Source organism: Dipodomys ordii, unplaced genomic scaffold (genome assembly GCF_000151885.1).
Source record: "Dipodomys ordii isolate 6190 unplaced genomic scaffold, Dord_2.0 Scaffold10, whole genome shotgun sequence".
NCBI classification, from domain to species: Eukaryota; Metazoa; Chordata; class Mammalia; order Rodentia; family Heteromyidae; genus Dipodomys; species Dipodomys ordii.
Window position 1 is genome coordinate 9761615 of NW_012267226.1, and position 25954 is coordinate 9787568.

General features: G+C 49.9%; 1 protein-coding gene across 1 annotated transcript in view; it reads left to right on the forward strand.

Moving 5' to 3' along the window:
* The window catches only part of Kirrel3 (kin of IRRE like 3 (Drosophila)), a 111440-nt gene that overhangs the window by 69534 nt on the left and 15952 nt on the right, over nt 1–25954 (forward strand). Inside the window, exons 5-9 of the mRNA XM_013009456.1 lie at nt 8360–8561; nt 13623–13728; nt 18178–18326; nt 20554–20681; nt 22528–22654. Of these exons, the coding sequence (XP_012864910.1) occupies nt 8360–8561; nt 13623–13728; nt 18178–18326; nt 20554–20681; nt 22528–22654 (712 nt within the window). The remainder of the gene's footprint in view (nt 1–8359; nt 8562–13622; nt 13729–18177; nt 18327–20553; nt 20682–22527; nt 22655–25954) is intronic.

Below are 25954 nucleotides of genomic sequence, written 5' to 3' on the forward strand. Positions count from 1 at the left end.
AGGGGAGGGGGCGGGTGGGGGACACCAGCTCTGCTTTCCTTGCTGCTTCACACTTCGTCTGTCTCTGGGTCTTTTCTCTCTCCCACTCTGTGCCATGTTTGTCCTTATATTCCATCTTTCCCACTTATCTGCCTGTTTGTCTGCCTCTATCATCTACCTCTCTCACTCTCTCTTTTTTTCTCTCTCTCTTCCTTCCTCCCTCTCTCATCCATGGTAACTGCTGGGCAAGATGAAAACTCTAGAATATGGTATGGTTAGAAGAGACTGAGGGATAGAAGTGGCTAGGAGATAGGACAGCCAGATAGAAACATAAGGTGCTAACCAGGTACACTGGTGGCTCACACCTACAATCCTAGCTGCTTGGGAGGCTGAGATCTGAGGATCATGGTTCAAAGGCAGCCCAGGCAGGCAAGTCTATACTTGTATCTCCAAGTTAAGCAGCAAAAAGCTTTAGTAGAGGTATAGCTCAAGTAGTTAGAGCACTTAGCCTTGAGAGAAAAAGCTAAAAGACAGAGCTCAAGCCCTGAGTTAAAGCCCCAGTATCACACACACACACACACACACACACACACACACACACACACACACACACAAAGAAAGCATAGGATGCTATTACCATTGAAGTGATAATGGACCCTAAAATGTACATATCAAAGCCCCTAAGGGAATAATACTTAGAGAAAGGTGTGGCCTTTGGAAAGTCATCAGATCAGGAAAGTGGATCCCCCCCGTAAATGGGATTTGTGCCCTTATAAACAAAGCCCAAGGGAGATCTGTGAACTAGTCCCTTCCACCTTGGCCACACACCTGAAAGTTCCCAGCCCTTCAGAACTGTGAGAACAACCTTCAGTGATTTAGAAGCTACCCAGTTTGGGTTACTTTGTTATAGCAGCCTGCATGAACTATGACAGATTCCCAGACCAATTTGGTTTCAGAGAAACCAGTAAGTAAATTTTGAGTATAAGTGTCTCCCAAACATTGCATAGAATATAGTTACACTAATGACTTATGCAGTCTAGCTGAAACTCAAACTTTAGGGTATTGTGCTATGTTATGTGTTTGTTGTTCAGAGGTTGTTTGTTTTTAATGGTTAAGCAATGTGTTTGTTTTGTCAGTGCCAGAGTTAGAACTCATGACCTTCCCCTTCACTAGCACAAGCTCTGCCAATGGGAGCCATGCCTCCAGCCCTTCTGACTTTAGGTTATTCTTTAGCTAGCATCTCTTGGTTTTTTTCCCCCAGGGTTCAGGCCCTTGGCGCAGCTGAGATTATAGCCATGAAGCACTATGCTTGCTTTATTTAAGGGGGTGGTTTGCAGAGGGAGAAGGACAGATCTCCATAATCTTTTGCCTGAGTTGGCCTTAAACCATGATCTTCCCTATCTGTCCTCCTGAGTAGCTGGGGATTACAGGCATGAGCCACTTCACCCAGCCCTGGCAGCCTGTGTCTTTATCAGCTAAATCTGGCCTATTTTTCTAAGGTCGCCAGGTCAGGCTGTTTGGATTCTGCCCTGTCTCCAGTGGCCTGACTCAGGGAGTCAGGGAGACCTGACATCCAGCCCCTAGTTCCTCACCACGCCCTGCGTGTGACCTGTGGTGTCTGCCACAGTGGGACTTCTCTCTAATCCACACTGGCATTAGGGGTTAACATGCCCTCGAAGGACCCTGCTGCTGGTCCTTTTTTTTAATTCTCAGTATTTTATCATGTTTTGGCAGACTGGCAGGGCCTGGACGGTGCTGCTCCTCCCAGGGTTAGCCAGCTCTACAGAGAACAAACAGTTCCTTTGACAGGCATTTCAAGCAATCCTACTCACATCCCATAGCCTCCTTTTGTCGGCCTCCTAGAGTCCCAAGCACCATTCCCAGGGTCACACGTCAGAAACCTGAGACTGCCCACAGCCCACCAAACTTCTTCAAGCTGTCTGATCCTAAACCTGCTTATCCCCAGCTCAGTTTCCTCCTACGCAAGCCACAGCAAAGGCTCAGCCCACTCTCCAGGTCCTGTGCCCCACATGACCCCGATCCTTCCCAGTGAGCCATGCTTTCTGCCATCTTTTCTTTGTCTTCCCCTTGGCAGTGGCCAGGTGTGGCCCACACTGTACTTGAGTAAAGGTTTAAAAAAAAAACTCACATAATGCTTGAAATCGCTCCCTCCAAATGTTCCCAGGGAGGGTGCAGAGAGACAAACATCCCCCCCCCCAACAAGTTGTATGTCCTGCAAAACCTTTAAGATGAAGGAAAACTGAGCACCAGTAGCTCACACCTGTAATCCTAGCTATTCAGGAGGCTGAGGTCTGAGGATCATGGTTCAAAGTCAGCCCAGGTAGAAAAATCCATGCGATTCTTATCTCCAGTAAATTACTCAGGCAAAAGCCAGAAGTGGCGCTGTGGCTCAAGTGGTACAGTGCTAATGTTGAGCAAAAGAAGCTCAGGGACAGTACCCAGGCCTTGCATTCAAGCCCTAGCAAAAAAAAAAGGAAAATGTAGCCAGCCCCAGCTCTTTGGACTAGAAACAACATGGAAACGCCTGCACTGCTCAGCTATCTCCTGAGCGAGTTTCTTTCCTGGGTCCCTCCCTAGATAACTTTAAACAGATAGTAGCCATTTCTTGAACCCTGAGGGCATCACCTAGAGACCCTAGCTCTGAAGCTAGAGTACCAGCCTCCAGATGCCCCTCCACCTCCACGCCCTTCCACCCTCCTCTCCTCTTGGCCTCAGAGGGCGGGGAAGAACCCAGCCACCTCCCCAGCCTTCAGTGCCCCACTAGTTGCTTCTCACTAGTCCTGGAAAGAGAAGAAAGGCCATCACCATGGGCAGAGGATGTGAAGGGAGCTTGTTTTATTCTAAGGGGGTAGCCTTCCTGTCCTACATCCACTACCCTGCCAAGGAGGCAGATCAAAGCTTGGCCACCACCCAGAGCCTGAAGCCAGATCCCAGGACAAATGCCTCTTCTCAGGCCTCAATCCTGTCTATTGGGAGAAAGAAAAAGTGCTCAGGATGCTCCCACATCCGGGCCTGGAGACATCCTAGGGGGTTATGAAAGACAAGCGTGGTCCTGGGGACAGATTATCCTGGAAAGGGAGAGAGAGTAGAAGGTATTCCTTCCAGTTGGGGTATCTGTCCAGTCTCTCTCTCAAGCTGGGCCAGCCAGACCTTTTCAGGGTTTGTGTCTGCAGAGGAAGAATTAAAAAAGTAAAAGAAAAAAAGAGGTCAAGCTAGGTGCCAGTGGCTCACGCCTGTAATCCTAGCTACTGAGGAGGCTGAGATCTGAGGATCTCAGGTAAAGCCAGCCTGGGCAGAAAAGTCCCCATGAGACTCTTATCTCCATTTAACCACTCAAAAACAAGAAGTGGAGCTGTGTGTGGCTCAAAGTGGTAGAGCACTAGCCTTGAGCAAAAGAGTTCAGGGAAAATGTCCAGGTTCTGAGTTCAAGCCCCACAACCAACAAAAAGATAAACAAATAAATAAATGAGTCTGCAAAAACAGCCACATGGGGACAGCCTGGAAAATTAGGAGGCCTGGATCTAGAGGGAGACCTTGAGGTAGCAGCTTCAGAAATTAGTGACTTGCCATTAGTAATCTACGCCTTCACCCCACCTCCACAGGTGATTTGCATTCTAGGGAAGCCAGAAGTATGGGGTTCAGTGCCTGAGGGGTGTTCCCAGAGGCAAGCTTAGGGAGGAGATGAGAGAGGGAAAGAGGGAAGAGAGGGGCAAAGGGCTGGGAAAGGCTGGGAAATGGGGCTGTGACAAAAGTCAGTAAATGATAGAATGTTCCACCTGGAAGCTACTTTCAAGACTGCCAAGTCCCAAGGCCTCATTTCCATATGAGAAAAGTGACAATCCAGAGATTTATAAAAGAGAGCTGAAGCAAAGGAGAAAAAAGAAAGGAGAGATGAGAAGATCAGGAGGAAATAAGGAAAGGAGGGAGAAAAAGCAGGATCCAGGCAGGCCACTTTATGTTGACCAACCCAAGTCCAGCCACTCACCAATTGAAAAGCCAGTACTCGGGAGAGTGGGTGGGAAGTCAGATTTAAAAAGGCCAGCCCTGAAAAACAAAGCATCTTGGGAACTCAGGTACATGGAAGAGAGAAGGAAAGGAGATACAATATGACTATGGGCTGAGCGGGGTCTTTATTATCTAAGGCAGATTTGTGCCAGGATGCCAGTGGTTCACACCTATAATCCTAACTATTCAAGACGCTAAGATCTGAGGGTCAAAGTTCAAAGTCAACCTGGGCAGGAAAATCTAGAAGACTTTTTATCTCCAATTAACCATCAAACAGCTAGAAGTAGAGCTATGGCTCAAGGGGTAGAGCACTGCCATCCTTGAGCAGAAAAGGTAATGGACAGTGCACAACCCTTGACACCAGCAGCAGCAGCAGCAGCAGCAGCAGCAGCAGCAGCAGCAGCAGTAGCATCTCTGGATTGCACGAGGAATCCTGTTTCTTTAGCATTACTTTTCTGCATGTTACACCTCACAGTCATTTACATGCTTTATGTTAGTGACCGCACAGGACTAGCCTAAGGAGAGGAGGAGTGCTCCACATTCAAATGCTATCTGAAGTTTCCCCTGATGTTCTGGGTTCTAAAGAGAGAAGAGCTAAAGAAAGATTACTTCATAGTTAAAAAACCTTAATTACAGCCCCGTGCCAGTAACTCACATCTGTAATCCTAGCTACTCAGGAGGCTGAGATCTGAGGATTGAGATTCAAAGCCCAGGCAGGAAAGTCCTAGAGACTCATCTCCACTTAAACCACAAAAAGAAAAAAAAAAAATTTAAAGGCTACACATAGTGGTATAGCTTAAGTGATAGCACACTCGCCTTGAGCAAAAAAGCAAAAGCCTAGCCCTCAATTCAAGCCCTAGCACTGGCACAAAAAGAAAAGTCTTACTGAGGTGTGGCTTTTCTTCAGAATGTAGAAATGTGGAACAAAGGGAGAGGAACTCTACCCAGGAAGACTCTCAAAGGAGAGGCCACAGTTACATCCCTGGCTTTGAACTGCTACAAACTCCCGGGCCTGTCTGGCCTTCCTCCCTACTGCCATCTTTCAGCCGTGCCAGCAGATCCAGCCTTCTTCCTCCAGCTGCAGCCCAGGATCTGAGATCTAGAGAGAACCCGGGCCAGGACCAGGTGCCCAGGGCCGCCCATAGGGCTGGAACAGCACCAGGGTGTTCGCTTCCTCCTCCTTATCTCCTTTGTTTAATGAACACATCTCCTTTTTTCTCTAATTAGGTGGAACAAACAACTTGAACTAGAATTTTTATTTCCCAGAAAAGCACACGCCCGGACACAGTAAATATGTCATTAATCATCGTTCTGAGACAGGGCAGAGAAGCATGCTGGGTTAGGGGAGGAGGAAGTAGGGAGGAGGAGAAGCAGTCAGACAGCATAATTAGAGTTCAGCCTTCCCACCCCCCTCCCACGGCTCCCCTCCCACTCACGCCCACCCTCCCCTGCCCCCAGGGGAGGGACTGAGCACAGCTAAATTTATGTAAATGTCCCTTGTTAGCACCTCAGAAATGTAAAGAAAAGGAAATGGGAAGAACAATCACTCCCCCTTCCCTCCTCTCTTCCTCCTACCCACCCCCCACACCTCCCAGGTCTTATTTTCATCCAGGAAATTGTTCTTATTATCAAGTAGCTATTTATAGACGTGGCGAGGTCTACTGAGCAGCCCCTAGCCAAATATGCTACCACAGTTCTCCACTGCTTTTCCTTTCCCGGCTTTGTTCTGCAGGAAAAAATTGAGCCTTCCCCAACTGCTTGGGGAGGGGGACCCTTTTCATTGAGCATCCTGGCTCCAGAGGCTGATCTGAAGTCACTCCTCCTGTGGGTTACTTGAACCAGCCTCTTGGCCTGCTACAAGTGACCACACACACACACACACACACACACCATACAAAACTCACTAGTCACTCTGCCCAGAGCTGGGGCTACAACCCTGCTTCGAGGAGAGCAATGTGCCAGTTCCCCAGAGTGTAAGAATCCAAAGCCACTGTTCTGCTCAGTGGATCTTTCTAGAATGCCACAGTCTGGCTTGGCCTAAAGAGGGATGTGCTGCAGTGAGCCCAAAGGAGGATACTCTTAGGAGAGGAACAGAAAGCACAATGCCTACGTGCATTTGATCGTGCAAAATACTATCTATTGAACTCCAGGAAATGGAAACAACAGATTTGTTTCCCCTTTGTGGCTGTTTTTATTTTGTTTTCTTTTTGTCTTGAATGTTCCTTGATGTGTGTTTGGGAATGTAAAAGGAGGCACAGAAATGGAGGGACGGAGTAAACAAACGCAGCAGTGGTACTCACTAGAGACTAGGTGGAAAATGGAACTATACAACTAACTTGTGGATGGGGATGGGAGGGAAAACTGGGAGAGAGCAAGGGAAGGTGTGACACTGTCCAAAAATCAATGTCGTCTTTACCTGACTTAGGAAATGGTCACCCCTCACCTTTATAACAATTAAAAATATTAAAACCAAAAGGGAAAAGAGGGACATGCAGATCTGGTTAAAGGCTTCCGCCTGCTTCTCATCATCCCAGAGGCCGCAGCGTGGCCTCGGTTGGGAAGGATCACACTGACAGAAGGCCCAGAGGGCCGGGTCTGCCCTCTTCAAGTTGCCTCTAAGCACCTCAGAAACTGACCTCTGAAACACTTAATCCTCAGGTGGGGCTCAGAGGTCCCCACTCTAAAGTGTGAGGTCCGGCTCTGACTTAACTCTCAGTCTCTGACTCACACTTGGAATTCATAATGTTCCCTTCCTTCCTGCCCCACCCACGCCCACCCTGTGAAACTGCAAGACATTCCACAATTGTTTTATGGAATGTTTCAAGGAAGTAGTGTCATTTGTCCCCTGCTCTAGGCCAAACAAAAGTAGACTGCATCTGGCAGTCCTTCCCCTGATCAGACTAGAAGTCTCTGACAGCTTAAACAGCCAAAGAACTCCACACACAAGACCTCCCCAACACATGTCCACCTAAGCGGGCCCACACTGTGGGAGAGATGGCTGGGAAGAGACACAAGGGAAGGAAGGAAATAGTAACCACCAGGGGGGAAGACACTGTAAAACAATGAACTTGGAAGAGAGGAAGCTGTGGCTTTAGAATCTGTTTGTGTCCCAGAACTGACATAAGCGAGCATCACCACATGATGCTTAAAACAACAGAAACTTGGGTCAGATATGATGGTATACACCTGTAAATCCCAGAACTCAGGAAAGAGAGTCAGAGAGTTGAGAGAACATGACCAGTTTGGGCTATAGTAAGACATTCTCATTGAATCAACACGTGCGGGTGCGCGGGTGCGCGCACACACACACACACACACAACCAGAAACATGTGTCTCACTGTTGTGGAGGCTAACAAGTCTGAAAACAAGGTGTTGCCAGGACCACACTGCCGTTAAAGGGTCTAGGGAAGAAGGCTTCCTTCCTTTTCTAGCTCCTGGTAGCTCCCAGAGTTCCTTGGCTTGTGGCAGCATCATTCAATCTCTGCCTCCATCAAAACATGGCTGCCCAATATCTCTAATGTCCTCTTCTAGGAAGGATGCCAGTCATCGAATTTAGGATCCTTCCTAATCTAGGATGATCTCACATTAAAAAAAAAAACTTAACTAATTCATAATCAACTAATCTGCAGAGACCTTATTGCCAAATAAGATTATATTCTAAGGCCCTGGATACATAGGAATTTGGGAGATATTGGTCAACCCACTGCAAGACTCTAGTGCTTGTTTCATCACCAACTTAAAGCAGATTTGTTAAGTTCCATGGAATCTCTGTCTTCACACACACACACACACACACACACACACAATGCTGTATCTATCATGTTGTGGTGGGTGGAAAGAAATTACTTGAAAAGGTGTGAGAGTTTATATAGAAAAATAACCACAGGTCGGTGTGCAGAGGTTTTGTCCTCATCCCTACCCACTCCTCTCCTTCTGTCCATGCCCCTGACCCCTCCCTCTGCTGCAGACTCATGACCCAACAGCCACAAAGCAGCAGCCTGATGCAAACCCTCTCCTCCATGCAAACCTGAGACTCTTCAGAGAACACCGGAGGAATGTCCTTTGACTTCTACAGAAGACCCTCCCTAAAGCCTGATTTCCATTAAGCCTAGCTTGGTCTCTGCTATGCTTTTGGCATACACTGGTTGTCATATACAATGACAGCCTTTCTAGTTCTCCGCCCCCTCTACCCCTACCCCAACAGCCCAGCACTCAACCAGGCCAGGGAGCCAAGGGTAGTTCTTCACAGAGACTGACACCCCTGGTCTCCTGAGCTGACCCCATGTACACGTCCCAGCCACAGTGTCTCTTCTCTGAGCTGGAGACTATGCTCCCCTTACCCACCCAAGCCAGCCCATCCCAGTGACACATAGCCTTCTTTCCCTTCTCCTCCTCCCACTCCAGACCCTGCTTCGAGATGGCAAGCGTGAGAGTATCGTCAGCACGCTCTTCATTTCCCCTGGTGATGTGGAGAATGGACAGAGCATTGTCTGCCGCGCCACCAACAAAGCCATCCCAGGGGGAAAGGAGACCTCGGTCACCATCGACATCCAACGTGAGTACCGACTGGGTTAGGCTGAGGTTGGAGGTATCGGCTCTCCAGAGTGCACGTGTCCCCTCCCAGATGTCCCTCCTAGCCCTGTGCTATGACATCACCTCGCTGCATGCTGGTGGCCGCTTAGTTGGAATTCATATCTGCCTTTGCATTCCATCCACTTTGAAGCAAATGCCTTTAACCCCCCAAAAGTCCTGATTCATCTAGGACTTCTACACTGGCTTCACTTAGCTCTCCAGGGATCTAGGGTCTAGGAGAACTAAGTCTCAGGGTTTCAGGATCCATCTTGGCAGCCCAAGAATGCAAGTTTTCCCCTCCGTGTCAAGAATCTTGCTTGACACCATTTAGATTTTAGAGGAAGGAAGACATGGTTGCATCCGATGGTTTCCAGACACTCTGGAGAAATGGTCAAACACTTGAGAAGGCTTAACCTTCACTATCTTGCCATGGTACTCTCACCTGAAGCTCTTTCCATCCCTCATTCTGTGAGAAGGAGACCGGCAGGGTTAGGGCTAGGGAGGACCAATACCTCCCTGTCTCCTGGCCTTAGTTCCTTCCTGGCTTCTCAGCTCCACTTATTTCTGGTAAGCCAGTGAAACAGCTGGAGATCTGGAGAGAAAGCATGATGCTGTTGGGCCAGGAGGTCTAGCATCCAGAATGGCTTCCCCTCCTCCCATGAACTGGGTGGGACTCACTAAGCTTGTCACTCATTCCTGGAATTGATTTGACTGAGGTTGTCTTAAGATCTTACCCTGCTCTAGAATTGTCTGTCCAGACATAAGCCAAGTCTGAGGGGAGACCCAAATGTCCAAGCCCTCCACTTGTAGGCTACCATTTGTAACCACAGTGTGGCGCCCCATGCTCCTTTCCCCCATCCCCAACCTAAGCATGATGCCAGCAGCAGAATCTGCACAAATGAAACAACCTCGCTGATTCCCCCCATGAGAGCAACCGGGACCCTGGAGAGGATGGACAGGGAAGAAGCAGCATTTCTGCTCCAGGCCACTGTCCATCACCCCGAAAACACCTCTCCCAGCAACAAGACAGTCATCTTGCCAACAGCCCACCCAGCTATTCAAAGGCATCCTCCAAATGCACTCCAGTGAAAAGATCAATTTGCCAAGGTGCCCAGATGATGAGATCTGCATCCAAAAAAGGAGCATGGCCTCACCAGGTCTCTGGGCCTTTCCTGGCTTTCTTTCTAAGCATGTCTCCAATGTGGCTGCATGAGGAGAAAGGGATTAGGAATGAGGCCAGAGAAAGATTTAGAACCAAGTGCCCAGTTTCCTAGCTGGATCCCCTTCCACAGCAGTACAGGGAAGTGATGGAGACCCAGCAATCTTCCTGGTTTGAATTCTGAGTAAGCACTGGGGGATCTCAATTGCTCTGTGCCTCAGTTTCCTCCTTGGCATATGGAGGACATTATGTCTCCCTCCTGCAGTTGCACAGGGAGGATTAAATGAAATCATCTATGTCCCTTAGCACTGTGCCTGACGCATTATGAGAGCTACATGAACTATTTTTTTAGGACCCCTGTGCACAGGTGTGTGGCAACCCCTATTCAGGTGGCCCCCAGTTCCATCCATCTATCCCAGCATTTCATCTCCCTCAGTCAGAAGGTGTTTCTATGTACCTGCCCAGCCAAAGCCAAGCCCCCCTCCCTTCCCTTCTCCTTCTCCCTCCTCCTCCATCGATTCTTTGCTCATTCAGTCAACGTCCAACTGTTTGCCGTGGACCCCACCGGCTGGATGAGATCTGCCTTTGCAAACCTGCTCGTTTTCTCAATCGACCAAGAAGCATCCAAACTCAGCAAAAAGCACATTTGTTGTTTGTTTCCCTTGGTCTTTATATGTTACCCAACGGAAGACAAAGCTCCCAGATTGACTAATAGGGAGAGAAAGCTTAGCACCCCCAAAGCCTCACCACATCTGGACTCTGCGTCCAGCTGCCAAGCTTTAAGTGGATGCACTATAAAATCACTGAGTCATGAAGTTTCTTTCCCCATCCCCTCCTCCATGTAATGCTTTCTCTGAAAACACACAACACATACACACACACACACACATACACACATATACAGGTTGCTGATGGAAACACTAACAGCCTCTCAGCTGTAACATCTGTTCAAAGTGATCTCAGTTCCACCAGCTACATCAAAGCTGCCCTCCTGCAAGTTATGCAGCCGACATCACAAGTGGGATTAAAATCATGTTTAATAGTTGGATATGACATAAACTATTTATACCTCCAGAGCTTGGCAGGCTTCTGAGAACTCATACCTCACACATCCAGAGGAGAGGGGTAGAGAGAAGGATGGATGGCTCTGGGTCTGGGGATAAAGGTATCGATGAAAGTGGGGGGTATGGAGCCCCTTGGGGGTCCTGAAGCCCCTCTGGACATGCTGGGGCCAAGAATATTACAGTGAGGATGGGAGGAGCAGGAAAGAGGGCTCCACGGGGCGAACTGCGAGTGAGGAGGGGCACAATAGAACATGGGCAGCAGGAAGGTCTTCCGACAGGTGCATTCTCCCTGTCTCCTTCATAAAGAGCACTTGGGCAAGAGATGAGCCCAAGCTCGGTGGCAGGTTTCGAGATTCGGCTGCACTGATGCCCTTTTCACTTCCTTCAACGAGAGTTACACGGAGGGCCTCTGCCTCTCAGAACTGAACTTCATAATGTGTGAACACGAGCCAGCTGCACATTGGGGTTCAGAAGGAAGCTGGTAAGCTCCTAGAAGCTGCAAAAGAGGGGCTGAAAAATTTTAGAAGCTATGTCAACAGTTCTCTTGGGAGGTGAGAACGTGCATCTTAGAACCCCTGGAGTTATACTTAAAAAAACAAGAATAAGCCAGGCACCAGTGGCTCACACCTGTAATCCTAGCTATTCAGGAGGCTGAGGGCTAAAGATCAAAGTTCAAAGCCAGCCCTGGGCTGGAAAGTCTATGAGACTCTTAGTTCCAATTAACCACCTAAACGCTGGAAGTTGAGCTATGGCTCAAGTGGTAGAGCACTAGCCTTGAGCACAAGCATCTCAGAGACAACGCCCAGGCCCTGAGTTCAAGCCCTAGGACCAGAAAAAGAAAAATCTAAATTAAAGCTCCATAACATCACTTAGAACTCCCTGTGAAAAGACAGGCAGGCTGGCTGCGCCTGCAACAGATGCTTCCCAGATTTGTAGTCCCCCATCCGGAACCAGGGAAGAACAGACTCCCCAGCACAGGTGGCCACCTGCTGCTGAGGAACAAGAGTTCTCTCCCCATTGTCTGCAGACTCGAACACAGCCTGGTGGGTGTCTTCCGGTCCCAGCCCCTGTGCTGAGCCCTGAAGGTGAGCAGCCTGAGCACCTGCTCATAAAGGGGTCCCAGCGGTTACAGGCTCCTATCCTACAGACAGGCTTGGTCCGTGGCTGGGCGGTGGATGGGTCTGTGAGAGTCTCAGGACTTCATCTATACTGAGGACCCAAAGCCCAGACAGGACAGCTGGAGGGAGTCTTGCTCCCTGCGGTGACCCTGATAGGGACTAGAGATTTTTCTGACAGACTCTGGGAAAATGCCTTATTTCTTTACTTAAGCTGAACCCTGAAAAAAGCCTTGTGAATTTTTAACAGTTTTCTGGGTACTAGCCCAGAAAGTGGAGCTCAGGGTACTAGCTGATCTCTACCTCCATCCCTCTGCTGTAACTCTATTCTCATGCTCGCATCCATCTCTCTGTCTCGCTGTATATCTCTCTCGCTCTTCTCTCCCTCTTTCTGTCTCTCTCTGACTCTGTCTGTCTGTCTGCCTGTCTCTCTCTCTTTCCTCTGTTCTTTGTTATTTTCTTTAGTCTTTCTCCCCAACACCCTGTCATTATTTTTCTGCCTACATGTGCTATGTCTCCCTTGGTCATTTTTATTTTTAGTGCAATCTCTCTCTCTCTCTCTTTACCTCCCCCCTTTCTCTCTCTCTCTCTCTCTCTCTCTCTCTCTCTCTCTTTCCCCCTCTTTCCCTTTCTCTTTCTCTTAGCACCCTTCCATAACTTTCTGTTTCTCTGTTTTGGGGGTTTGTTTATTTGTTGCTTTTGAGACCGAGTCCCAGGACAGCCTCAAACTCACTATGTAGCCCAGGCTGGCTTCAGACCCATAATTCTCAGTCTCCTCAGTCTGAATTACCAGTGTGTTCTAGCATGCCAGGTCTTTCTCTTTTCTTACTCTTCTGCATTTCTTAATGTGCATGTTTGTTTCTTTCAGGCCTCTCTCTTTCCACATATCTGCACCAGTCTCTCCGTCCCTCTCAAACTCTGTCGATGTGTCTCTCAGATCTCTGTCTTCCTCTATGGTCCCCATGTTGTATATATCACTGCACCTGCCACCCCCCCCCAGCTCTTCTGCACGGGTCTCTGTGTGTCTCCACAGCCCTAATTTTTATCTCTCTGTCTCTTTCCCTATCTGTGGCTTTCAGTTTCCTCTACCTCCCACCACTTAGCACTTCAGAGCTTGACTTCCTATCATGTTAAATGAGAAACAGAGCCGCAGCCTGGAGAGCCCAGGGCCTGCCTGGTGTCACCAGTCAGGACTTGGCAGATGATTACACTGATGAGCGGGTGTTAATGCCGCTTTCAAGTTACCAGTTACCAGATGCCCCAGAACCTTTACACAGAGAGATCATAAACAGACACTTCAAAGGCACTTAAGCTCCTCCTGAACCAGGGCTGAGCATCCATGATCTCTCATGCCCCATACCTTCTTCCCAGCTCTTCTTTCTGAGGTACTTTGTTCCACCTGGAAGCTACAGTTGGACAATGAGCTCCTGCCGCCGAGGCAGCTGCCACTAGCTGTTCAATACCAGGCCTTGAATCCACAGAGAGGTCACGCCCCCTCCCGGGCTGTCGGAAGCAGGTGCCTCCAGGAACTAAAGGAACCTCCTGCTGACCATCTCCAGACCACCAACATGCAGGAGACTCCTAGGGTGGTTGCTGCTGGAAGGGCCCCTGGGTGGTAGGCTCTCTGCCCTTCCCCTCCCTGTCACCCCAGAGGTTTCCTGCCCCATTCTGTCTCCAGCTGGCGAGTGAATCTCTTCTCCCTGCAGATCCTCCACTTGTCAACTTGTCAGTAGACCCACAGCCGGTGCTAGAGGACAACGTCGTCACGTTCCACTGCTCTGCAAAGGCCAACCCAGCTGTCACCCAGTACAGGTGAGCCCCACCAAGGTGGAGGGACAGCCTGGCCTCCCACCGCACATCCCCACACCTGTCACGTGGGATGTCACATAGCCACAGCTTGTGGCTCACAAGAGGGGGGTCCAAATAGCTTCCTCTTTACCTCCTCACTCTACCTCCTCCCACCTGCCCCCCAGGTGGATTTCCTTTCCTTCTCACTTCAGTGCTAGTCTATTTTCTTAGCACATGCGTGTAACTTGGTGGGGAGGAGGGAGGGAATGGACCACTCCTGCGCATGCGCGCACCATCTTTTGCACACGGAACCCTCTTTCTGCGTATGCGGGGTTAACTTCTTTTGTCCATGCGTGCACTCCTGTTTCCACCCAAAGGAGGAAGTGGTCCACCTCCTTTTTAAGTTCTTGGTTTATCCTCTATTTCTGAACAGACCAGAGAGGCTCAGGTTAAAGTTCACACAACCAGGAGAACCAGAAAGGCCGGGCTTGTGCTTGTTTACCTGGACAGGGTCTAGAAGGCACCTGGAATCCCAGATATCCACAGCACAGATAAACCTTGGCTGTTCTTTACACGCTTGTCTCTGCCTTTTGACCAACCATCTCAAAAGCAAGAGCTGCAATTTAGTCACTTACAGCTCTCTGCATGCAGCCCAGCACGTGGCATAGACTTGGAGCTCCTCACATGCGTCTGGCTGATGGAATAAAAGCAGAGCTGCTCCTCTGGTTGCTCCCTGCTTGCGCCATCACCACATAGAGTTCCAGAAACTAAGTGGTCCTCGGAGAGGCTGTGGGAGGGGGGCCCAAGATGTTCACCCCTTTTTTTACATGCCAGCAGAACTCCCCCAGGCCCTAACTCTGCCCCATCCCTTCCCACCAGTCCAGGCTTGATGCCCAGCCCAGGGTGCCACCTCTGACATTGATCTGGGTTATTAAGCTGCAGCCTCAGCAAGTTTGCTAATGGCCCAAGACCAAGAAAGCAGCCGTCCAGGGGAAGCAGAGAAAACATACAGGCAGGGCAGCCCCAGCAGGCAGAATGAAAGGAAATGGGCCAAAGAGGCAGCATGGACTCAGGTTGGACATAAGGAAACAGCTCCCTGCCGTGTAGATAATTAAGCAGCACTAGAACCAGAAATCCAGAAAGGACCAAGAGCTTCTCCCTTGAGGACATTATAAAATAGGCAGAAAACCCATGCATCCTGCCTAACTTAACCCTGCCAACACTGGAGCCAGCACGATCAGATGACCTGCAGAATCCCTTCCAAGCAAAGGAGATCAAGCTCCTAGACATGCCATGACCCAGGCAGAGCCAGGGAGCAGGTCTGTTTTGGCTGGGGGTCTACTTCTTCTCCAGAAGTGACTGAAGGGAAAAACCATGGTCTGTAAATACCAAATATAATATGCCCAGAAAACATTGCTCATGCCCATTTCACCCCAGAAGACATTATTTCCCATTCACTCTTGCAGTCATTCCCCAGATGGCTGTGTAACCCAGGGGTCTGGATGTACAACTTTCAACTTCTATTTTTTGTCATTGTCAGGCTCCCAGGCACCCAAGGACCTAGCAATGAGAGAGAGGGTGGCAGGAAGGGGGGGGCAGATAGCAGGACAGTTTACCTTACCTCTGCCCACAAAGTTGATTTTTCACCCCGGACTTCTTGCCCCCACAGGTTGAGCAAACCTGGGAATATCTGATGGCTGGGCAAAGTTTAACTCCTTCCTCAAAAACACAGAGTAGTGGGCTGGGAATGTAGCTTAGTAATAGTTTGCTTGCCTAGCATGCATGAAGCCTTGGGTTCAATTCCTCAGTACCACACAAACAGAAAAAGCTGGAAGTAGTGCTGTTGTCTTGAGCAAAAGAAGCTCAGGGACAGCGCCCAGGCCCTGAGTTCAAGCCCCAAGACAGGCAAAAAAAATTACATATATATTGATTTACTTTCCCCACCTGACTTTGATAAAATTATAAGGATCTTTTTTTTCTTTTCTTGGTTGATCTTGATTGCTTCCTCTCTGGTCTGCCTAAAGATCTATAATCTCTGAAATTAGACAACCATCACCCCCATAAAGGAGCCCGAGCAGGACCCAGAAGCTGTCAATTTAGTCACACACACACACACACACACACACAGACTAAAAGCCCCCAAGACAACAGAACAGGCCCAATCACAGTGCAAAGGACTCTGGTTCTTTGTGCCTCGGGTCTACCTGCAGAGAGCAGTGTGAGGGGCCAACATTGTCAACATGAAGCACAAAGCTACTTGACATGCCAACCTGATAGCTATGACACGTTGGGCTTTCCGATTCTGTGATATAAATAATTAATCCTCTTACATTTGTTCAGACCAAATTAGACATTGATTGAGAAGGGGTAAAGCTGACTCGATTCACAGAGGGCCTGGGAGAGGTGGTGGAGATGGGAGGAGGAGGCTGGATCACAGGGAAGCAGTGGGGGAAGAGATGGGCGAGGGGCCGGAGCACCCTTGGTTTCGTGCCTCCGTCCTCTGGCCCCCTCTTTGTGCTTCTGGGAGGGGCCCTCAGAGGGGTATTTGGGGTGAGAAAGAAGCAAAGGGAAGACACAGTGGCTGAACAAAATGGAAGCAAAAAGAGCTGACGCATGGGTCAAGCAGTAAAGCACCTGCCTAGCAACCACAAGAAAGATCCTGAGTTCAAAATCCCAGTACTACCGAAAACAAGATGTGAAGCGAGGGCTTTGCAGAGACCAAAAGCACCTCCCCAAAAGGCCCCGGCCTGAAGGGCTCCTGAAGACCCAGCTCCAACAGTCAGCTCCTGCCTGTGACCTTGAGAGGTGACATTGAGAGGGTCTCTCCCTCCGCCCCTGGGCCACAGAAAAAGCTAGTTCTGACAGCACAGCTCCCCTGACCCAGGAAAGCTGCCTTTCCCACAGCCTGCAGGGCCCTCCTGTCTTTTCCTGCTCTGACTCCTACAGGGGAGAGGAGAAGCCATCATCTGGTCTGAAAGGAAGGGAACCTAAATGCTGGAGCACTGGGTTCAAAGCCTTCTGTACCCCAGCAGTCTTCCTGATAAATCAGGATCAACCTGGTCAAGCTTCATACCCCTGGCTCCATAAATAGCTAGGATCGGAGGCCTGGCCTCCTCCAGATCCATTCGGCCCCCCACCTGGAGGGAATAGGGTGGAGGGAATAGGTACTGGACGTAGATCCCCAGCTGTGTGTCTGGAACTGAATTAATCCCCCTCAGGCAGGGGCTGTGCCTGGCTATTAAGTCTGGTCATTAAATTAACGTTAAGAATTGAAATGATTCATGAATAACTCATAATGGTTTGTTGGGAAGCTCCTTAAGCTCTCAGGGAGCTATGGTTTGCTCTGTTGTTAAACTATAATTGTTATTATTAATCGTGTTCTTAATAATTACTCAATATTAATTCAAGATAATAACTACATGGTGCCAGGTGCCAGTGGCTCATGCCTGTGATGCTAGCTACTCATGAGGCTGAGATCTGAGGATCAGGGTTCAAAGCCAGCCAAGCCAGGAAAGTCCATGAGACTCTTATTCTTATCTCCACTTAACCACTCAGAAAACCGCAAGTGGTGCTGTGGCTCAAGTTGTAGAGTGCTCACCTTGAGCTGAAGAACTCGGGGACAGTGCCCAGGCCCAGAATTCAAGCCCCATGACTAACAACAACAACAACAATAATAATAATAACCACAACCACATGGAGCCAGCCTAAGTGTTCCATGGGATGCAGAGAAGTGGCCAGTGTCATCCCTCCCCCCACACACACACAATGATCACCACCCCAAAATCAAGACCTTCCAACTCTCCTCCCCACATCAAACCAAACCGACCGAGCTGCAGCCTCGAAGGATCCAAGCCAGGGGCGGAGAGCAGAGTCTGGGGAGACGTGAAAGCAAGTGCCATTCTCAGGAGATGAAAGACCATGCAGGGCTGAACCCGGGAGCCAGAGGTTGAGCAGAGAGCTGAGAGACCCGGCTAAGTGGGAAGAGAGGCAGGCGAGAAGGTTCAACTTCTCACATCTCGCCTTCTCTGGAATCCAAGCTTCCTGGATCCTCCTATCTTCCTCTCCCTCTGCTGACTTCTCTGTTTCTGTATACATGCCTTGCCCACATGCATACATAACAGGTGCACATACCATTAGACCTTTTCCATCACAGCCCAGGATAGAATCCACAATAGAGCTTAGAGAAGGAAAGCCAGACTGATTGGTGACTGACCCCATGGCTACTATCCAGCCATCTAAATGGGCTGACCATTCTCCCAGACTAACAGACTTGTCCGAGTGCCACTATTTGCCTGATGATCATGGCCTAAAGCCCACTAGCTCCATAATCTCCCAGGTGTCTGCAAGACCCTTCCACTTTCCCTGAGTTTGAGACCTTGTTTTCCTGTGCTCAGGGAAGGACGGCCTTGCTTTTGTCATTCAAAGACAGTCTTGTCATCCAAGGTCCCCCTGAACCTGTTTCCTCTGTCTTAGGTGGGCCAAACGGGGCCACATCATCAAGGAGGCGTCTGGGGAGGTGTACAGAACCACTGTGGACTACACGTACTTCTCTGAGCCTGTGTCCTGCGAGGTCACCAATGCCCTGGGGAGCACCAACCTCAGCCGCACGGTTGACGTCTACTGTGAGTGCAGAGATTTGGGGGCTTCTAAGTGAGCAGGCCTGGGGTGGGCTGAGAACACTGGAGCTGGATTTATTGTACACAACATAATCATCACATCGCACAAGTGTGCAATGCCTTTTTTCAAACACTTCTTAGCACAGGTTACTGGGTTGTTTTGTTTTGTCTTTTTTTTTGGCCGTTCGTGGGGCTTGAACTCAGGGTTTGGGTGCTGAGCTTTTTCACTCAAGACTAGCACCTCTACCACTTTGAGCCACAGCACCACTTCTGGTTTTCTGGTGGTTAATTGGGGATAAGAGTCTCGTGGACTTTCCAGCCTGGGCTGGCTTTGAACTATCATCTCCAGATCTCAGCCACCTGAGTAGCGAGGATTATAGGCATGTGCCACCAGCTCCTGACCAACAGGTTTATTTTATTTTTTTGGGTCCGGTCGTGGGGCCTGAACTCTGGGCCTGGACGCTGTCCCTCAGCTCTTCACTCAAGGCTAGTGCTCTACCACCTGAGCCACAGCGCCACTTCCGGCTTTTTTTCATTTTTGCTTATGTGGTGCTGAGGAATCAAACCCAGAGCCTCAGGCATGCAAGGCAAGTGCTTTACCACTGAGCCACCTTCCCAGCCCCCGTCCAACAGGTTTATTTTGATCTTCAGAATGAACCTGGGTTCAGCTCAGCCTTCTCTAACAAATTACAGACTGAGTAGCTTCACCACTAGAAATCAGAGAGCCAGGGCTGCTGTTTCTGGTGAGGACTTCCTGGTGTGTGGAAAGCTGTTTTCTCTCAGGGTCCTCGGGTACAGAGAAAGGAAGAAGTGAGCACTAATCATCACCTTAGGAAGGCTCCATCCTGGTGACCTACTCACCTCCCAAAGGCCCCACCTCCTCATTTTAACCACCTCTTGGTGAGTTTCCAGCATAGGAATTTGAAGGGGGTAGAGGGGACATCAACATACAGCCCATAATAAGTGGATACGGTTATTCTCGTTATTTAGATGAGGAGATGGAGACCCAAGGCTCAACAGTGAGTGGCAATATGCAAACCAAAGCCAGGCATGAGTGGCTTCATCACCTGCCACACTGTTCCATGGCCAGCCTCACTTCCTCACTCCACCTGGCAGGAACCCACAAACAGATTGGCCCCTAGTTAAGGACTAGCTGGCTGAATGGGCTCAAAAACAAAAACGGGCTGGGAATGTGGCTTAGTGGTAGAGTGCTTGCCTAGCATGCATGAAGTCCTGGGTTTGATTCTTTAGTACACAGACAAAGTCAGAAGTGGCTCTTTAGCTCAAGGGGTAGAGTGCTAGCCTTGAGCAAAAGAAGCTCAGGGACAGTGCCCAAACCCTGAGTTCAAGCCCCAGGACTGGCAAAAAAAAAAAAGGAAGGAAGGGAGGGAGGGAGGGAGGGAGGGAGGGAGACCGACAGACAGACAGACAGAGACAGAAAAGAAACTGGGATAGGTTCAAAAAGTAATTATCTCACACAGAGCCCTCATCCCACCTCAGTCCCCAAACCCCCAGCAAAGGATGCTGTGGCTCTTCTTCCACATCAAGGAATGAAAACCCAAATCTCCTGACCTTAGATTCAGGGCTCCATGCGCTGCCTGGCCAGCTGTGAGCAATCCTGGCCTCTCTGTGAACCATGGCTTGGTCACAGAGCAAAACTTTCACGATGCTCTTCCACACCTAGCAGAGCTATGGGAAGGGAGGCAAGTGGTGGCCTACTTCAGTGGGGCTGCGGCGGAGACGGGAGGGACTGGAACTGGGAACCTGGGGGGAGAAACACACAGATTGTCATGGTCCTGCCTCCTGCATTGGTAATGTCAGAGCCCGCTGTGGGGGTACCCGGGAGCTGGACCAGCCAGTGCCAAGCTGTGGTCCCAAGGTGCAAGATTCTGTTGTCCCTGTTCCCATACTAGATGGGGGCTTCCTCAACTTTCTGAAGCCAGATGGGTCTGGGACAGAGGAAAAGGGATAGATCAAAGGTAAATCCAGTTGGAAATTCCATCCCAGTGCCTTTCTGCTGGGAAAACTCCTCTATGAATCAACAAGAGTTTGGTGGAGGCACATCTCCCCACTTGCTTCTCTAGATCACTCCCAGACCCCAGGCCTGGCCAGGCCAAATGTAAGGAAATGGATTGCAGTGGGCTGAGATGCTTTCCCCCTGCTCCATGGAAGTAGAGGGAGAGGCGCAGCAGCCAGTGGGTCCCCAGCATCTCCTCCTTCCTTCTCATCACAGTCGGCCCTCGCATGACCACGGAGCCCCAGTCTCTGCTCGTGGATCTGGGCTCTGATGCCGTCTTCAGCTGTGCCTGGATTGGCAACCCGTCCCTGACCATCGTGTGGATGAAGCGGGGATCCGGTGTGGTGAGTCCAAGGCTCAGACTCAGGCGGGGTCCTGGTGGCGAGGGGGGGAGTGGTCATTCAAAGGGAAAAGGACCCCAGAAAGAGGAAAGAAAATTCAGGCACCACCTGTACGCATCTCACCCGAGCACACTGGGCCTTTGCAATTTTGTCCTAGTAAGAACCTTGTAAGAAAAGCAAATGACCAACATTATAGGATGAGAGGAAATCTCTAGAAGGCTTTTCTTCTTTTTCCTTTATCTTCCTCCTTCCTTTTTTTTTTTTTATTGGTCATGGGGCTTGAACTCTGGGCCTGGGCACTGTCCCTCAGCTCTTCAGCTCAAGGCTAGCGCTCTACCACTTGAGCCACAGCGCCACTTCTGGTTTTTTCTGCTTATGTGGTGTTGAGGAATTGAACCCAGGGCCTCATCCATGCAAGGCAAACACTCTACCACTGAGCCACCTTCCCACTCCTTCCTTCCTTTTTTACTTTCTTTTTTTCTTCCCTTCCCCTTTCTTCCTTCCTCCCTCCCTCCCTCCGTCCCTCCTTCCCTCCTTCCTTTTTTCTTCCTTCCTCTCTCCCTCCTTCCCTCTCTCCCTTCCTTCCTTCCTTACATCCATCCTTTCTTCCTTCTTTCCTTCTTTCTAGTTACTAGGGTACTAGGGCTTGAACTTGGTGCTTAGTTTTTTCACTCAACCTTGGTGCTCTGTCACTTGAGCCATACCTTCACTTCTGACTTTTTGCTGGTTAATTGCAGATAAGTATAGTGGACGTTCCTGCCTGGGATCTCTTCACACCACAATCCTGAGATCTCAGCCTCCTGAGATAACAGGCATCCAGTCTACAAAGATTTTTCAACTTGTCCCAAATAAAGTGACTCTTAGCCTTAACAGGGAGAGTGATTTCAAAGCTATGCTTTTTTCTTGTGGTGTTTTGGGGTGTGCATGCGTGCGTGTGCGTGTGTTTGTATGCGTGTGTATGTGTGTGTGTGTGTGTGTGTCTTACTGGGTAATACTGGCTTTTGAACTCAGAGCCTCATGCTTTCTAAGCAGGTACTCTGTCACTTGATCCATGCCCCTCCCTTTGGTTGGTAGTGTTTTTGTTCTTGAATTTGGGGTAGCCTTATTTTTCTAGATAAGGCCTGGAGATTTTGCCCAAGGATGGCTTCGGACTGTGATCCTCCTACTTCTGTATCCTACGTAGCTAGAATGACAAGTGTTCACTACTTCACCTGACTAGTTAGTTGAGATAGGAGTCTTGTTTTCTTTTCATGTAGACTGGCCTCCACCTGCCATCCTCTTGATCTCCACCTGCTGAGTAGCTGGAATTACAGGCGTGAACCACCACACCTGATCCCTGTGTTCCTCTTATAAAATGTTCATATTCTTTTAGCGTACATGCGGGGGAGGGGGTTTTGTCCCTGGGAAAACTTAGCCTCTCTCAGTAACTGGCCAAAGCCACATGGTAGTCACTGCTGGAGTCAGGACTAGCCAGTGCCCAATTCTTTCTTATCATCACCTCAAGCTGACTCACAAAAGGATGCTGGAGATGACTCTGAAAACAGATCCAAGAGTTCTCCAAATTCAGGTTCAGGATAATTTTCCTCTTGGGCAGCCTGGGAGAGGAGAAGCCATGGAAGGCGGGGGGGGGGGGGAGTCAGTATCCCACCCCTCTCCCCAGCAGAGGGCCCCACGCCCCATATAATCTATGCACCATCCCATAGGCTGCACCTGGAGGGGGGCTGGCTTTGTTCAGATGGGGTCTCCTCTCCACTCAGCCTCTCCCCTCCCTCCTCGTTATTAGGAGAGGTGCTGAGCACCACAGACCTGCCCCTTGCCCTTTGCGTCTGACCCTCCCTAATTCTCCTAGGTCCTGAGCAATGAAAAGACCCTGACTCTCAAATCTGTCCGCCAAGAGGATGCTGGGAAGTACGTATGCCGAGCTGTGGTGCCCCGGGTAGGGGCCGGGGAGCGAGAGGTCACCCTGACCGTCAATGGTAAGACCCCCATACACCCTGGGATAGGCAGGGTGGGAGATGGGGACATTACCCCCAAAGGGATCATGTCACTGGCTCGGGGCCTTGCTACCACTATTAGCAATAAGTCCTCCTCAGTACCAAAGCAGGAGAAGAAGAGACCGGGTTTTCTGGGAACTTTCTTCTATTTTCTTCCCTTTCAAGAGATCTCAGGGGCAGTAAACTGCTGAGGGGGTCGGAGGTCAGAGGGTGACCCTATGTCCTGTCTGGCTGATGCACTGGCCCTGACTGTGGTGAGGGAAAATGTAAGGGTGCATCTCCCTCTGCCCATGAACAGCCCCTCTCTGTAACGTCAGAGCTACTTCCTGGGGAGAGCTGTCACCATGCCCAGAAACCAGGGTTCCCTTGAGGGCCAAGAACACATCTTTCCAGGAGGGTGGGTGTGTTCTTGGAAGGATGGGGTGCCTGTTTCAGGAGATGGGCTAGAGGGGCATCACCCAGGCCTCATGATGCAGGTGGCCACAGAGAAGCTGCCACTAGCTCAGGTCGACCCCAACAAGACCCTGGCAATACGATCCGTGACGTATGCTTTCCCAGAAAGTCAGAAAACAGGGTGTTTACATGAGACAATGCCATGTTCCCTGGCCATCTCTACAGGGCTGCCCCCCCCCAGACACACAAGCACTTCTGTCATACCCACAGGCCTCTGGGAGCTCTCTGAACCCACTATAGTAACCTCAGCCCATAGCCAATAGGATTTCAGGGGTTCTGATCCCAGAGCAGCACCCCCGATAAGGGCCCTGGCTGAGTTCTGGAAATTCCCACCAGCAGCTGCACCTCAACCCAGCGAGCTGCTACTGCCCCAGCCTCATCCTCTCCCTTGTTGGACTCGAAAACTCAGCCCTAGCTTGCAGCCCTCCCCAAGTAGCCCCTCAGATGTCCCCCTGATTTCCTGTCCTCCCCCTCATCGCCCCAGAGGGAGGAGAAGGAGACACCAGAGTCTTCACGAGATCACCTGTAGGGGCGGATCCCTGGCTCCAGAGCCCTCCTGCCTTTCCCCTTTCCCGTGTGTCCCCAGGACGCCACCAATAAATTGGTACTGCAGGGCTAAAAATAACAGCATCCAATCGCGCCTCTCTATATCCATGGTAACAGGCTGTAGCCTTTTTCTGCCTAGATGCCAGTGTCTGACACTCGGCTCAGCGCGCCACGCCACAGTGAAATCAGCCGCCTTCCCACTGGCCCGGCTGGAGAGGGTGCTGGGGAGTAGCCATCCGGGCCGACTGCTCTCCACACCTGCTGTACACCCCCTTCTGTGGGCCCGGACCCTTAAACTCACGAGTCTCCTCCAAGGTCCCCAAGCCTGAAGCCATTAAGTGAGAATCCTCCTTTCTAAAGAAAGGGGTAGATAAGGAAAGGCTGACATTTTGCTGTCCCTTTTAGGCATTTCCCAAGAGAGATTTCTAGAGGAGAGGGAACCCCCACACACATCCTGCTCTGCCCCCGCAGGGCATGCATGCCTTGAAGAGACATTTCTCTTGGACCTAGCTCAACAGCCTGAGCTGAAGCATCTGCCCAGGACTAAACTGAGCCTCCTTCCTTCCTTCCTTCCTTCCTTCCTTCCTTCCTTCCTTCCTTCCTTCCTTCCTTCCTTCTTTCCTTCCCCCCCTCTCTTCCTCCCTCTCTTCTTTCCTTCTCTCTTTCTTTGTTTGGAGGATTACTGGGTTTTGAACTTAGGGCCTCACACTTGCAAAGCAGGTACTCTACCCCCTGAACCACACCTCAAGCCCTTTTCTACTTCAGTTTTTGTTTTGTTTTGTTGGATAGAGTTTTTTCCCCAGGGTAGCATCAAGTCAAGATCCTGCCACCTACACCTCCTGTATAGCTGGAATTACAGATGTGAACCACCACACTCAGCTTGTTGGTTGAAAAAGAGATCTGGCTAGCTTGTTGTCTGGACTGGCCTTCAACTTCAGCCCTCCAGATGTTGAGATTTACAGCTGTGAGCCACTGTGCCAAGCCTCATCTTTTATCTCCTTTGCCTGTTACTTCCCCTCATTGTCCAGCGGAGAAAAGCTGAAAGGATTGGTGTGCAGGGAGGCTTGGGAGGGGGTCGATGAAGCAATCCAGGGAGCTGTCCGTGCCCACCCAGAGAGAACGTCTGGAGGGGTGGCCAGGCCCAAGGACAGAGGCCTGGGTGTCCAGTGAATCCCTCCCATTCTCTTTAGGTTCCAATGGGCACCGTGGTAACTGAGCTGGCTCACACCAGGGAATCTGATAAGGGGAATATGAAAGACCTCACTGGTTGATTGACTTCTCTAAGCCCATTTGCCTTTGCCTGGCCTTTTGTTTCCTTTTTTAAAAAAACTCATAAATGCATATGTGTTTGCTGATGGATTTTAGAATCCTATAAACCCATGGATAGAGTTCCTCCGTCCTAGTGAGAGAAAGTACAAGACTTTATAGAGAATGATCACTTTTTGGTAGCAAAATCAAACAGGGAATCCTCAGAGCTCGGAGGCAAAGGCTGCTTGGAGCAGAGGGATTGATTTAAGCTACAGAGGCTGAAATCAGCCCTTTCTTTCTTTCCTTATTTATTTATTTATTTTTGGTCAGTCATGGGGCTTGAACTCAGAGCCTGAGCACTCTCCCTGAGCTTTTTCACTTAAGGCTAACCCTCCACCACTTTGAGCCACAGTGCCAATTCCAGTTTTGTGGTGGTTTCTCTTGGAGATAAAAGTCTCACGGACTTTCTTGCCCAGGCTGGCTTCAAATGGCTATCCTTGTTCTCAGCCTCCTGAGTAGCTAGGATTACAGACGGGAGCCACCTGTGCCCAGCATTCGGCTCATTCTTTTTTCTTTTTTTCCCAGTCCTGGGGCTTGAACTCAGGGCCTGGGCACTATCCCTGAGCTTCTTTTGCTCAAGGCTAGCACGCTAGCACTTTATGTGGTACTGAGGAATTGAACCTAGGACTTCATGCATACTAGAGTGCTTACTCTACCACTAAGTCACATTTCTAGCCCTCAGCTCATTCTTAAAGCCACTTGTGGGTGGTACCTTTATGTGGAAGAGATACCCCTCAATCCCACTCCCTGCCCTGCTCCCACCCCACTTCCCCCAGCCCTGAGCCAGCCCTTCACATTCTCAACTTGAATTGGGAATGACATCTAAGTGTTTTCCAATACCTTTTTTCCCCTTGGCTGAAACCTACTCATAGAAATGCAAATCTGTTTTAATTAAGGTGGCTAATAAACAGCAATTATGTTTGCAGCAATTTTTCCTTTGTTCCCAGCATAAATTTACCACCCTCCACCCCCTGA